General features: G+C 35.7%; 1 protein-coding gene across 1 annotated transcript in view; it reads right to left on the minus strand.

The window, feature by feature from the left end:
- Nucleotides 1–13,882, minus strand: part of LOC112503811 — a 27,480-nt gene extending 13,598 nt beyond the window's left edge. Inside the window, exons 1-7 of the mRNA XM_025107827.1 lie at nt 12,707–13,882; nt 12,066–12,584; nt 11,305–11,829; nt 10,437–11,132; nt 9,581–10,291; nt 9,423–9,483; nt 1,362–1,423 (exon numbers count right to left, since the gene is read on the minus strand). Of these exons, the coding sequence (XP_024963595.1) occupies nt 1,362–1,423; nt 9,423–9,483; nt 9,581–10,291; nt 10,437–11,132; nt 11,305–11,829; nt 12,066–12,584; nt 12,707–13,882 (3,750 nt within the window). The remainder of the gene's footprint in view (nt 1–1,361; nt 1,424–9,422; nt 9,484–9,580; nt 10,292–10,436; nt 11,133–11,304; nt 11,830–12,065; nt 12,585–12,706) is intronic.
- Between the last annotated feature and the right edge of the window lie 259 nt (nt 13,883–14,141).

The raw sequence follows: 14,141 nt of genomic DNA on the forward strand, positions 1-14,141 counted from the left end.
GGTTTGTACAAATTGAGTGGTTTGCATTTGATCGCTCCCCTATATGTATATATATATATATAGGAGGTTTACTTTGCAAACCACGTTATTTGTATAAACCATACAAACTTCATTCAACCAATCATAATTTTTCATTTTGTTTAATTTTTTTTTTTTTTTGTAATTATAAGAGGTTGATTAATCATTTTTATTGTGAAAGGTGTTAATCATGAATATTATCATCTTCATTATTATAATTTTAAAGAAATACATGAAACAATTTCACTAGATTAAACAATTTCATGAAAAAATTTAATAAGATTAAACAATGAAATCGACGGATGAGGGTGGTTTGCATGGTTTGTACAAATTGGGTGGTTTGTATTTGATCACTCATCTCTCTCTCTCTCTCTCTCTCTCTCTCTCTATATATATATATATATACACATATTAGTGGTGTATATCGTGCGGGTGAGTCACAATTCTGAAACTTTAGTTTAGCCTTGAATCATGAGTTTGTGTGGTTATTTTACAAGTCAACTAATATATAAAGTTTAAGGATAATATGGTGTTATTAGCAAAATCAAATGGAAAAGTAAAGTTGAAGGTCATATAATGGTTGTCAATAGTAACCAAGGTGAAACTGCAAGAAAACATTATTGGTGAGATAATAAGCCAACTTCCTGAATCACCGTACAAACCATAAGATGATAGAAGTTCATAAAATGTAAACTATACTAAATTACAGATCAATCGTCACATTAGTGCCTCATTGACCTGGTTAGTCCCGAACTCTAAAGTACATAAATATCATTTTGATGAAATATAAACCACTTCCAAACAATCGAGACACCACATAAATTTGGATCAATTTAGGTACAAAGTTGAGAGCACCTCATAATGGATGAGATTGACGATGTGATGCGGATTAGCTTCAATAGTTCCAACTTTCAAGTAAGGGAGGTGCATTTTCTATCTGCTTTGTGCTAAAAGAGTTAATGATCGAGTAATAAAGGTTCACATATGCATTTTGATGTAAAAGGATATGTAATTTGACTTTCTTTTAACTAAACCAAACAAAACAAACTCCATGTGTCCTACCAGAAGGAGAGGTCATGGGAGGGTGGGATGTAGGCAGACCTGACCTCTGCCCAATGAGTAGAGTTCTTGTTTCCTTGAAGACCCTTGGCTCGTGCAAAATACATGAAAAAAATGATACAACTTGAATATAAGAAAGACAATGCTAAAAATTGAAAAAGAATAAGAAAAGACAACACACAAGTAAAACAGCAAAGAAAAATTATAGCACTTCCAATTTGATCAGTTTGTCTGTAGTGTAAAATACAACAAGTTTCTAGTTCAGAAGTTGAAATCAGTGTTACCTTCTCGATTGCAGCATCATCTGGGATAACCACATGACATTTGCATCCATAAGCAGGAGAAACTGTGCAAGGGAAAGAAGCATAAAAAGATGGAACCACAATTGGAAGGCATGTTTTTACTGTTTTCCACAGCTCAAGTTACTGTTTTCGATCATCAAATATGTAAAAGGAAGTATATATNAAAGATGGAACCACAATTGGAAGGCATGTTTTTACTGTTTTCCACAGCTCAAGTTACTGTTTTCGATCATCAAATATGTAAAAGGAAGTATATATATGCTATAATATTCTATATACGACCCTCTCTCTTTATCATCTTGAGATAAAACGATGGTCAATATCCCATTTCGAACCCAGAAACAAAGTCGAGACCAAGCTCTAACAGGAAAGATGTTTGTGTATCTTATTTGAGAGTTCCATTTTGGTATATCACATGTTCAAAACATAGTGGGTGAGTAAGCATTTGATCCTCAAAGTGTTGGTTTGAGAATAAATGTTGAGAATGGAAAAGACGGCCTATTAATCTGTTTATGGCAGCTATTCATATTAAGTTACCAACCCAACTAAGAGCTTAAGCTCATAGAGACTGTGTTCATATTAAGTTACCAACCCAACTGTTCATCTAGCCCCTCTTTCACATTTATGGAACTTTGCTTTCCTCTATATCAAGCTTATTTACCATATACTCTAAAAAACGCATTCATGTTAACAGAGATTATAAGCGCAATGCGGTGGGATGTCATTTTTTTTTTGTAAACTGAAGGTATGAAGTTTATGATCATTTAAACTTCAAATTTTGATTGACCAGAGATTTGGAAAGAGAATTGTGCGATTAACGGATTTCCAAACACACATCAGATGTTATTCTTTAGATTGTTTAATAATACTTTATGCTATTCAAGTATGAAATCTTCAGAGTTACAGCTCAATGTCTTTAGAGTTACAGCCGCGTGTATCGAGAGTTAAGCCTAATGAATCCAGAGTTTTGCTGTCAGCTTTGCACGGTTGTACCATTTTGATCATATCTCCCTTCTTACATATCCAAAATTGATGAGTCCAGATCGGATGGAAAGCTAAGGCACAGTTCTACAACTTTAATGTTTTGAATTTTTTCAAAATCAAGCTTCTGGTATGTCAAAAATTGTGTTGAACTCAAGTGATAGCTGCTGGACAGAAGCTGAGAAAAACACCTGCTTGACTTTCAAAAGTCAACTCTGAGCTTAAGGCTAATTCAATCATTCYCTAATCTTGAAGGGCAATTAGCTGTTCTTAGTGGATGTTTTTTATGATTCTAAAGAGAATTATTCTTCGATTTTGAAGCCCCGTATCCCGGATCTCAAAAGAACAAAGACAGTRAAGTTTTATGAACCATTTCCTCCTTYGATTCCACTAACATAATCTTTTTGGACAAATAAGCATTGAAAAGGGAACTTTTTGTATGAGAGAGCACAKAATAAGCCGCTAAGTARTTAGAGCAAGAAAATGAGGATGRCRCCATAATCAATAAAATGTGRYCGTCTGATAGAGCTTGCAGTACTGCATGCAGATAATTAACCAAGCAAAGGCATGYCAAGAAGAAAAAAAGAGGGGACCTCCWAGATCTCAAGAACATAGAGAACAGGGAAGAGTAATTTARTATTAACAGATAAGTATTCACATATCAAGGTGTGATGGTTCAAGAAGATGCTTCAGAACTAATGCATTGCTATGCAGTAGCACAAGCTTTTGGGGTGCTTATGGTCATTCCTCAAGGTGACATGTCTTGAAATTGAAAACATAAGGGGCCCCAGTGGTTGACCAAACCAGAGTATTCATTTAAGTAGCAGAATGATACCAACATACAACACAAATTATATGTTCTCTAAGAGATGTATTGAACGAACAGACCAAAAATCATGTACTAAATTTTACAAGGAATGTGTTGAACCATGGCCACAGCCCAAGCACTGTTTTGTCACATTATTCATAAGAATGGACAACAATATATCAAGGTACATAAGGCAGAGACAAAGTGCAATCGGAAGAGATAAGTTTATAGATTATAACACCTTATTTGCTTAGATTTGTTCCAATGAGAAAGGGAATATCAAATATCAATTAGATAGGTACATTCTGAAAAGTAACTCGCATGGACTGATTCGAAAGTACGGGCTGATGTGCTGCAGACAATGCTTCCACAACAACGCCAAAGAAATTGGTTTCATTAAGGTTTGTTTTAAAACGTTGTCCATTTGATGAGATGATTTTGGAAATAATTGAACTTTTGTTGTCTATCTGTGATATCCTATGAATTTGTCAAGGTGATATCCTATGAATTTAACTTTCTTAATTTAATTTTCCTATTACAGCACTGTGTTCTAGCCCTGTTTTACCCCACTTAACCTCAAAATTACTCAATGACATCTAAATGTGAATTAAACTAGACTCAGTTATATTTACAATGGAACAGATATTGTATCTACAAGATTTTTCTTTGATTTTTTACAAATTTTGCAACACAGCAGGTATAGGCTGTCAGTTTGACAGCACTGTGCAAAGTGCATTTTTTACCCATCTTAAAGCTGTAATTAGATTATGACATCTCTATATAAAATACACTAAGAAGCCATACCTTTCAAATGCCACTGGACTCACCCTTATACGATTTTTCTATGATTTTATACAATTTTTTCTAAAACAGGATAAAACATTGACCACGTAATACAAAATAATTCATAACTTTTCGCCAATGAGATTTTCGCCTACACGTTCGTAACAAGATAATCTATAACTTCCAATAAAAATAATCCAGAAAAAACCTCCTAATAAAAGCAGTTTTACATATTTGTAGGTGTTATGCTTTCCTTTGCAATTTTGTCCTTTTTGATTTTGAGCCTGGAATCCAGTAAAAATTTTACGACACCTCCAGAAACTCCTAATAGGTCCAAAACTTAGTTCCAAAGCTTAAAATCCCATCAAACACGTCCCGTTTGAGTGTTGTGTCGTAGTTTATCAAAAAAAAAACGTAATTTGTAAAACTTGCATAAAATGCAATCTACGCGACTTTTTCGACTTCCGCCACTTCTAACACTTCATATTAACTTATTCATAGGTGTTCCAACCATTACATCACCATTTAGATCATTCGTTCAAGTTTTGGGTAGATTTTTCCCATTTAGGCACTCTAGTTACCTACCTGATTCAGTTAGGCAATGCACTTTGTATTTTGAACCCTCACATCGTCTAGTTATGCCATTTGTGAGATGTTAGAACCAAACTTATCTCCTACATCTCATTCTAACTATGGCTTCTACTTATAGCTAACTAGTACACTAAGCATTTTAGCAAATTCTCTTTTTACACAATTAGCACATAAAGCATGTTTTAACATATAATACATATTTAGAATCACTAGTTAAGCATATTTAAGAGGGTGGATGTTACAAGAGCCATAACCAAAAAATAGCAATGGGTAACCTTAGGGGCTGTTTGGCAATTAATGAATGATTGAGTGCAGAATGATTAAGTGATCAGAATGATTTAGTCTATATATGAAAATGGTTGTTTGGGAGCTGTTATGGATCAACCATTTGAATGATATAAAATTATCATTTTACCCTAGTCTTGTGTTTAATGAAAATTAACGTCGAACAAAAGTTCAGATGGAAATTTCTAGATGAAAAATAGAAAATAATTAACGGTCCAAGCCAATGCATGATATCATATCAATCTAAACAAGCATAACAATTGTTTGTTCATGTTTTGGCATAACAAAACATCACATGAAACGCAAGTTCAAACCCAATATGTTGTGTTACAACATACAACTTGAAACATTTAACACCAATTGATTTGCAATCTCATTACGCAAATTAACCATGTACTCATTGTCTTAGGGACCCCAAGGCGTTGCATCTATCTCTTCTTTCTCGCCTCCGTCAATTTGTTCTTGTGCTTCATTGATGAACACGAGGTTATTGTCGTAGTCCATGATTAATTGATTTTGCATATTGAATCTTCTTATAAAGTAATGGATTGCGAAACAAGCAATTGCAATGTTTCTTCGTATTCGAAAAGGATAAGGGGCCACTTGTTTAAAAATTGGGAATCCTGCTATCATAAAAGCACATTCGATAACATTTCTGAGTTGTGCGTGGGCATGATTGAATCTTTCTTCTTTGGTCAACACACGTCGACGTAGAGCTTGGTGAGGAAGTTGCAGAAAAACTGATTGCTTTAAACCCCTTAGACCCTAAAAATTTTATTATGCTATCGAGCATATACGCTAAGGCTGGTCGTTGGAAATATTTTTCAAAAGTTCGAGCTTTAATGAAGGAGAAAGGTCTTGTAAGAACTGCCGGCTGCAACTTTATTGAACATGGGCACAGGATTCATCGTTTTCTTGTGAATGATCAAGCACACCCTGAGAGTGAGAGTATATATGCTAACTTAGATGAAGTTATCAAGAAAATTCAAAAGGCTGGATATGTACCTAATTTCGCTGATGGTTTATGCTCTTGTGGAGATTACTGGTAATCTTCATTTTTCATCTGGGGGAGGGGCAATGGATGCATGGAGGTCCCTGCACCTAGAGTGGACATGTAAAGATAATATGTTGTTGTAATCTTGAAAAGGAAAGCAGCATACTTGTACCAAACACCATATATTGTTAGCAGTGAAGTAGAGCAAGGGGCTGAAATAGCTCATAACTGTGCAGAAATTATGTGTGGTGATTACTGTTTCAATTTCTCAACTGATACAACCACCTGGTCAGGAGATACTAAGATTATAAATATACAAGTTCATATACAGTAATTGTAACACCCCCATTCAATAGGAATGTAGATCGCTTCGAAACGTAACGGAGCCGATACATAAAACTTCCAAAATATAGTCTCCAATACAAAAAAAAAATCTTCCGGTAACGAAATTAAATATATACTGACAAAGAAACAAACATCTCCAAACAAACCACTTCAAGTACCTTCCAACAACTCAAGAAAAATCCAAATACAACCTTAAAGGAAATGCTAGTCTAATAGCCAAAGAAATAAATCCAATAAATGAATAACATAGCACTAAACCTCTCGAAACCTTTGAAATCGAGATCCTGGTCTACTCTCCGTCACAGGACTTAGCCGCCCCCTTGATTACCTGCCGCGAGGAACAGAAGAAAACACGGCTGAGCCAAATGTCTAGTGAACAGATAAACAATTATAGTAAAATGGTAATACAAACACGGCAAAATTAATCTCAAGATATCAGACAAAACGAGTACCAAAATCTAATTGAAATCAACAAATAACATAACCATACGAAAGCATATGAAGGGACAAATCGAGGTCGAAAAATGCTTACACTTGCATGTCAACCAACAGGACAAGTGTCAGACATATGGCTACACAAGCCTGTACGTTGGACAGACATATGGCTACACAAGCCTGTACGTTGGACTGCAGATTCACACGTAATAAATGTGAGATGTGGCGTTGGACACTACACCGACATCCACCCTACAAACGAATCACATATGCTAGGGCTGATCCATACGCCTCCTAAATCTAATATCCATCACACCAAATAGCTCTCACAAGAGCACAAAAGAGGATATGCCGTGGACTGATCACATTGCCACAGTTAGTGTTACGCCATCGGTGCCACAATGTCGTGCCTATGGTACCCCCATAGGTGGTTAGTAGCTCGACTTACCCGGAATTAACTTGTCACAACGAATGTGATGTCATATAGTCTCAATTAAGAGTAAGAGCAAAACGTATCAACATCGAATGAATGATCAACATAAGCAATGTAAAATGTTGAATGAACAAGTAGTTGTAACAATTAAGAGGCTCAAATCGAACAATACGTAACCGATCACATCTACCAACGTAAGTACAGTTAGAGGTAAAGATCATACTAAAATGTTACCGAACAATTAAACGTGATCTTTTGGAGAAAACACATATTTGTAGTAACTCGAATAACTCAAATAGCAGGATTAGGACAAGTCGTCCTTGCCATATATATATATAACGTAGAACAAATACGAGTGAATGGAAGATACGGTAATGAACAATTTGGAACTGTCATGAGTTAAACAAGAGCTTTAGAGTTTGCAAAAAAATATGTAAAAGAATGAAATAAACGAAAAGGGTTAGGACTCCATACCTTAAACTCCACGAAGCCTAAAAATCACCGAGCCTACTCCCTTATATCCAATCTATATAATACAAAAAGCTCCGTTAAAATTAATCACGTAATTTGAATTTCCCCTTTTCAAGACTTTGCTTTATAAATGATCACTTTGCTAGGCTTTGATCAAATAATGTATATATGGATCCCACCTCTAAACGGCCCGAAAATCCATCATACACACACACACACACACACACATATATATATATATATATATATTTAGAACTTGGTAACTAGCTAACCAATAGGAAACCATAATTATGTACTTAACTACTCAAAAATCTCATCTATTTAGGTTGCGACAAAAACGGTTTCAAAAAGGAGGACAAGGGATATTTCCATGAACGTTACGCATTTTAAAGAGCTCCAAATACTAATATCAATACCTTAATTTCAGCCCCTTGATGCCAAAATCTAACGACAAACCAGTAACCCAGTCCGGAAGATCAAACTCAATTATTGGACCACGGGACAGCAGCAAATTCAACTGAAAATCGAATCGTTTAGGCCCGTTTTCTGGCGATCAACACCTCTGTTGGCAAGAAGACATTGACAGCTATAATTACCAATGATAAGCATTATTTTAGGACTAAAATCAAGAGGGAAAGAGCAGAATTTTGGAGTTTTAATGGTGACTTAAGCGAACCCTATGCTGCTGCCATTATTATCAACCGAACCGATGTCTTTCAGGCCACCAAAACGACTCCAATTCTACCCAAACAAACCCAAAATTCGCAACCTAGTTACTAATTACATAAATTCGAGGCTAGGACAGAACTTACCTCCAATCAACGGGAAATTGACAAGCCCCCACTTCAAACTATTGTTCCTTTTCTCTCCCGTCTTTCGATCGATTTTCTTTCCTTAGCTTCTTGAGGTTTCTCTGGGATTGAAAAAAAAAAATACTTAGTTGAGACATGGTTGGAAGATGAGATAAAAAGGGGGATTCAACCCTATCAACTCAAATTTACACATGGGTTTAGCAAGGTTAAACCCTCAAACTTGAGCTATTTAGAAAATTATACCAGCTCAATATACACCTGCTGAAATTATTTAGCACATTTTTTTATTAGACTTGCTCCTATATATATATATACACACACACACAAACATATAAATATATATATATATATATATGTATATATATACCTGACAGGTATTATAGTAATACACCTTGATGTTACTTTAATTTGTCTTCATCTTCTACGTTGTCTGCTACCTTGACCTTTCCCACATGCCTGCTTGGTTGGGTGAACATCTGCTGCTCTGTACTTGTTAATTTCCCCAATAATTCACCTAGCGCAAGACATAAATACAATGATTAATTACATTAAGCAGCAGCTATTCAAACCTAATTAAATGATATACCTGGACGATATGGCCAAGTTTACCAGAGNGCAAGACATAAATACAATGATTAATTACATTAAGCAGCAGCTATTCAAACCTAATTAAATGATATACCTGGACGATATGGCCAAGTTTACCAGAGGAGACAATTAAGGCAACAAGGTTAAGAATGGAAGATAATCTCCTAATTTAAGCATTTCGGTTATTTCTTTTATGAGCAGAAWAATTTCTTCTTTTTTAGAGGTTTCCTTTTTGGTTTAGGTTTCCTTATTAGCGGGACTCTATAAATAGGGTGATCCATTGTTTCTTGTACAGGCATTCAATCAAATAAGAGAGTCTTTGACTTTTGTGGAGATTACCTGTTCTCGAAATCAGGCACTTCTCGAGTCCTAACCCTAGGGTTGGATTCGGTTCGTATCATTAAACTTGCCTGCTCATCTGCCACTTGGTTTAGATTAAGTAGTGTTGTTTTCACATGGTGGTTTTAAAACAGAATAMATGTTGGGATGCTACTAAATGGTTTTAAAAAGTATATACCACAGAACAATATGATTGCATATCCAAAGTACACGCAGTTGCAACCTCGATCAATCTTTCTCTAGAATTCGTATCCAGTAATTAAAACAAGAATGTTCATACTATAATAAYATAACTTAATCTCACAAATTAGAGGGAACTGAATATCACAAACCTACCTGTTGTATTTTTTCCCTTACAAAGGAGTTGATGTCATCCATTGCCTYACACCATCCAAAATCTGTTCCTATTACCTCTAGCTTTGGARTAGTAGACTGTCCCTTGGTGAAAACTGTCATTCTTGGACATGTTTCTATTATCAAAGTATCTAATGATGGCCATTGAAAAGCCTKATCACTCCCCAAGCAAAATCCCTCCAATCTTAGAAGTTTAGTAAGTTGTAAGGATTTTAGACAAGGGAAGGAAACCACCTCGTTAGTGGAATCTCGCACTGCCTCCACAATTACCTTCAAATTGGTGCATAACACTATATTTAGGTGTTGCAGTTGGACTAAACTAGCAGCCATGCCAAGAGAGAAAACATGTTCCAGATTTGTACAATAGAAAAGTGATACTCTTGTGAGATTTGAAAGTTTGGATGGTATCCACCAATTACTCTTCGATATAACTTGTTTTTTCTTGGAAATTAGTATCACATCATYTGCAGATTGTGTTTCACCATTTGTCCCTTYTACTACTTCAACTACCTTTTCTGCTTCTTCAATATCTCCAACATTTTCTACGCTAAACAACTCATGGCTTGGAAATATTGCTTTACTGTGAAAATAATTTATATCTACTTCRACTAAGTTGGAAAAAGACCAAGGGAATTGAAGTAACTCTATTATATCTGCACCAGTCGAGCAGGTACTTGACTTACAGAGTTGACCCTATTAAGAAAAAGACATACATCGGTCAGCCACACAGATAAAAACTAAAAGAATGTTAATTAGTTGTGGAAGGCACATGTTACAACTAGAGGTTAGTAAGTAATTAATTTTATAGTTCAATGAACCATGTAACAACATATTTTACCTCATGTGGTGCATTAGTCCAATCAAAGTTGAGGCCACATTCAAGACTATGTTTGCCTACACCTGTATGTATGTATTTCAGTTTCGAAGCCATCGAGCGACCAGAAGTGAAAATCATCATTTGCGGACAACGGTAGATCTCAACCTTATCCAATAATGGCCAATGGAAGTCATTCTTCTCCAAGAAGAACCCCTTGAGATTTGGTAAACCAACTAATGTAAGGGTCGTAAGACGAGGGAAGACCACATCTTCCAATCCTAATATGTGCTCTCCATTGTCTTCCTGCTTCACAATCACTTGTATTGCAGAGCAATCACGTATCTCCAACTCTTGGAGTTTCTTAAGGCTCTCAAGTACAGAAGTCRTGAATATATATTTCAAACTGTGGCATCCGRCAATATACAAKGTTTTTAGATTGGGCAATTCAAGTGAAGTCATATTTATYGGCGTTRGGATTGTAACCGTRTCACCAYTTCCTTCACCAATATTAGCATTGTCACCAACGTCCTCGTTGACCCCTTCAATTTCAAATATCTGCCTCATTGATGTGCACGATACTACCAGCAACTTTTCAAGCTTTGGCATATGTCCAACMGCATGGGATGGGATCAGAGTTAACAAGKCATCACATTTCTGTATATGTATTGTTTTCGCGTATTGGCAAGAGGACCAATATGCTCCACCAACTTGATAACACTACGATACATGACAAAAGAAATTAAGTCAATCAATTGAGATATGGTATGCCACAAGCRAATATTAAAGAAGATCATRAAATATACAATYGATAGCACATTTACAGATAAATACAAAATTTGAAGTAAATAGTTAAATTTTCACATGATAGTGATAAACAACGAAACTATACCTGKAATTTATCATAAACAGAAGAAGCAATAAYAGTGGAAGTCAARAGTTTCTTGCCCCYGCAGCTGTTACCAACACCATTGATACGCTTTAGACATGGTAAATAACCAAGTTCAAGATTTTCTAAACGCGGGAAGAAAGTGGTATTTGTGTGGCAAGATATAGACGTAGCCATTTCTTCATATTTATCGTCTATGTTAGAAACAACCTCTTCCATAGCATCACACGACCATATTGTGATGCGAATTAAGTTGGATAGAAGTTTGGCCATGAGAGGAGAGAATAAGTACTTTATACGGTCACATGATCCAAGGGTTATCCTCGTGATATTAATGAATGAAGAAGATTTTGGTTCTAGTTGAGAAACAAAGAATTGGTTCCAATCGTACTTCCACACATGAGTCATCCTCTTCAGACCACGTAATTCCAGATCCTTGAGGTGAGGGGGAAGTTGTGGTTGGTGATTATTCTGAGTTGTTGCCAACTTTCTACAACTTGAACTCTCTACCTTAAACACCACCTCCACCTTATCAAAATAAAGTAACTTAAGCGTATGAAGTTGATGCAAATTATGCACGAGATAAGATGGGAATGCAACATTATGAATATCATCATCCACTTCTGATATCTCTTGATTGGTTGTAACATTAATATGCATATATTAATTCCAACAACAAATGTAATTAGCAAATTCGTTTAACAATAACTAAATTGCATCAACAATTTTATGATGAAACTGAAAGTTAGGATGACACAACATACCTCTTCATTGTTGCTTTTATTTTCTCCCCAACCATCAATGTCATCTATAGTAATCTCCTTAAGTGCCCTCATGTCAAAATTTGAGGTGGTAGGTGTGAATACATTTCTTAACATCTTGCATTCTCTTATCACTATGCATTCAACACTTTGAAAGCCAAGAATGGGGAGACTAGAGTTGACTACTCCTTTCACCCTCCAAACCTCTCTAAGTTTCCTTAATTCAATTGCTGTAATAGATCTCAAGTTGTTGTTCCCTTGCTCAATTTCGCCAACACATGATCCCAAGTCAATGTTGAATAACACATCAATGGAACCACATTCGGAAACTCTAAGTTGTTCCAGATGATACAACAACGACATTGGATTGCTTGGAAACAAGTTCACAAGACTATCACATTTTTTCACTTGAATCTTTCTCAATTGACTAACMTCGTTACTACTCAAATATTGACTTGGCCATATCTCCTTCAACTTCTTCATCTTCATAATTGTCAAATCCTTCAACTTAGAACTCATAACCTGCATCATAATCAAATAACTACATTCAAATCAAGTAATATTGTGACTTCTATTACTAACTCAATCTACTAGAAAATTGAAGTTTATTACTATAACTTTTACGTTAACTAAAACATATGTACCTCTTTCTTTAGAAAATCTTGATAAATGCTAGTGAAATTTGGAAGGTTATCAAGTTCCAATTCTTCCAGTTGTGGGAACTCAATAACGTTGCCACCCAGCTTGCCCAAACTCATTAGCGTTGGTAGATTAATCAAAAATAGAAACTTTAGAGCTGGAAATTTAATGACCTCAACTTCACAATTCTCATCATCTATAAGTGTTTCCAATGCAGGGCACTTGATAATTTTGAGGTGCTCAAGCTGATTCAGACCATTTGCCACATGGACTGTGAAGAGGTATCTCAAATGTGCACACTYACAAATATGAAGGACTTTTAAACTGAAAAATGGGCATCCAAAACGATGCAAGGATTCCCCTAAACAATCTCCAAGATCATTTATACCATCCACTTGTAAAWSAAGCACCTTTGTTTTTCCAAACAAATCATTCACCCTAGAATCCAAAAGTTCACATTTGTTGGTCACCAAACATAATGTGTTTTCGAGTGAATCTTTGTTTTGGAGATCATAATCATCTAAAGAGCATCCCAAAGAGATCTGGAACCATTCAAGTTTCCCAAATGACATATTCTTTGGCAAAGCATTATCACCAAAAAACTCAATTTCTATTGCATCAAGGTTTTTTKAACACTCCACTAATTCATCACCATCAGCATGTCGTCTAACCCCACGCATGTAAAGCTCTTCAAGTTTGACCAAACTTTTCAAGACACCATCATGAATACAAAGATTACTACAGCCTGTGAACTCAAGTAACTTTAGCTCCTTCAAATTTCCAATTGTGGATGGTAACTTTTCTATTTTGCAATAGGAAAAAYGAAGCAATTCCAAGTTCAAAAGATCACCAACAGGAGAGCAATCAAACATAAATGGGCATTCATGGATACTTAGCATTCGAAGATTACTCGAATATTGTGATATGGGAATCAATGGATACGTCATTCTTTCATACACTATTACTTCAAGTTTCTCCATTTCTTGATAAAAGTCTTCAGGAAACGACTTCTCTCCATTCATAAGCTTCAATAACAAGAGGTTTGGATATTTACGATCTCTAGGAAACTCAGACATTCCTGTGCATGTTATTAAAATTCTTTTGCAAAAATCGCTCACAGGTTTTGCAGGCCACTTTGACATATCACCGATAACTGAAGCATGTTCGCCTTCAGAACACATGTCTAAAACAAAAGCACGCACTAGATCGTGCATCTTGACATAACCAACTTTCTCACTTTGAATTAACAAATTAGCATGTATGAGTCGCTCAATGCATGTGTTCAACCTGTTTCTTGCTTTTCTTATAGTATCCACTTTGTTAAACATTCTCAAGCCCCAACCGTACCTCACTAACTCCTCCACAGGAGTATCGAAATCTTCGGGAAACAAACAACACAACAACAAAGTTGATCTAGTCTCTTCATCATGGAGATTTCTG

This window comes from Cynara cardunculus, assembly GCF_001531365.2.
Source record: "Cynara cardunculus var. scolymus isolate 2C chromosome LG 1, CcrdV1, whole genome shotgun sequence".
Lineage (NCBI taxonomy): Eukaryota > Viridiplantae > Streptophyta > Magnoliopsida > Asterales > Asteraceae > Cynara > Cynara cardunculus.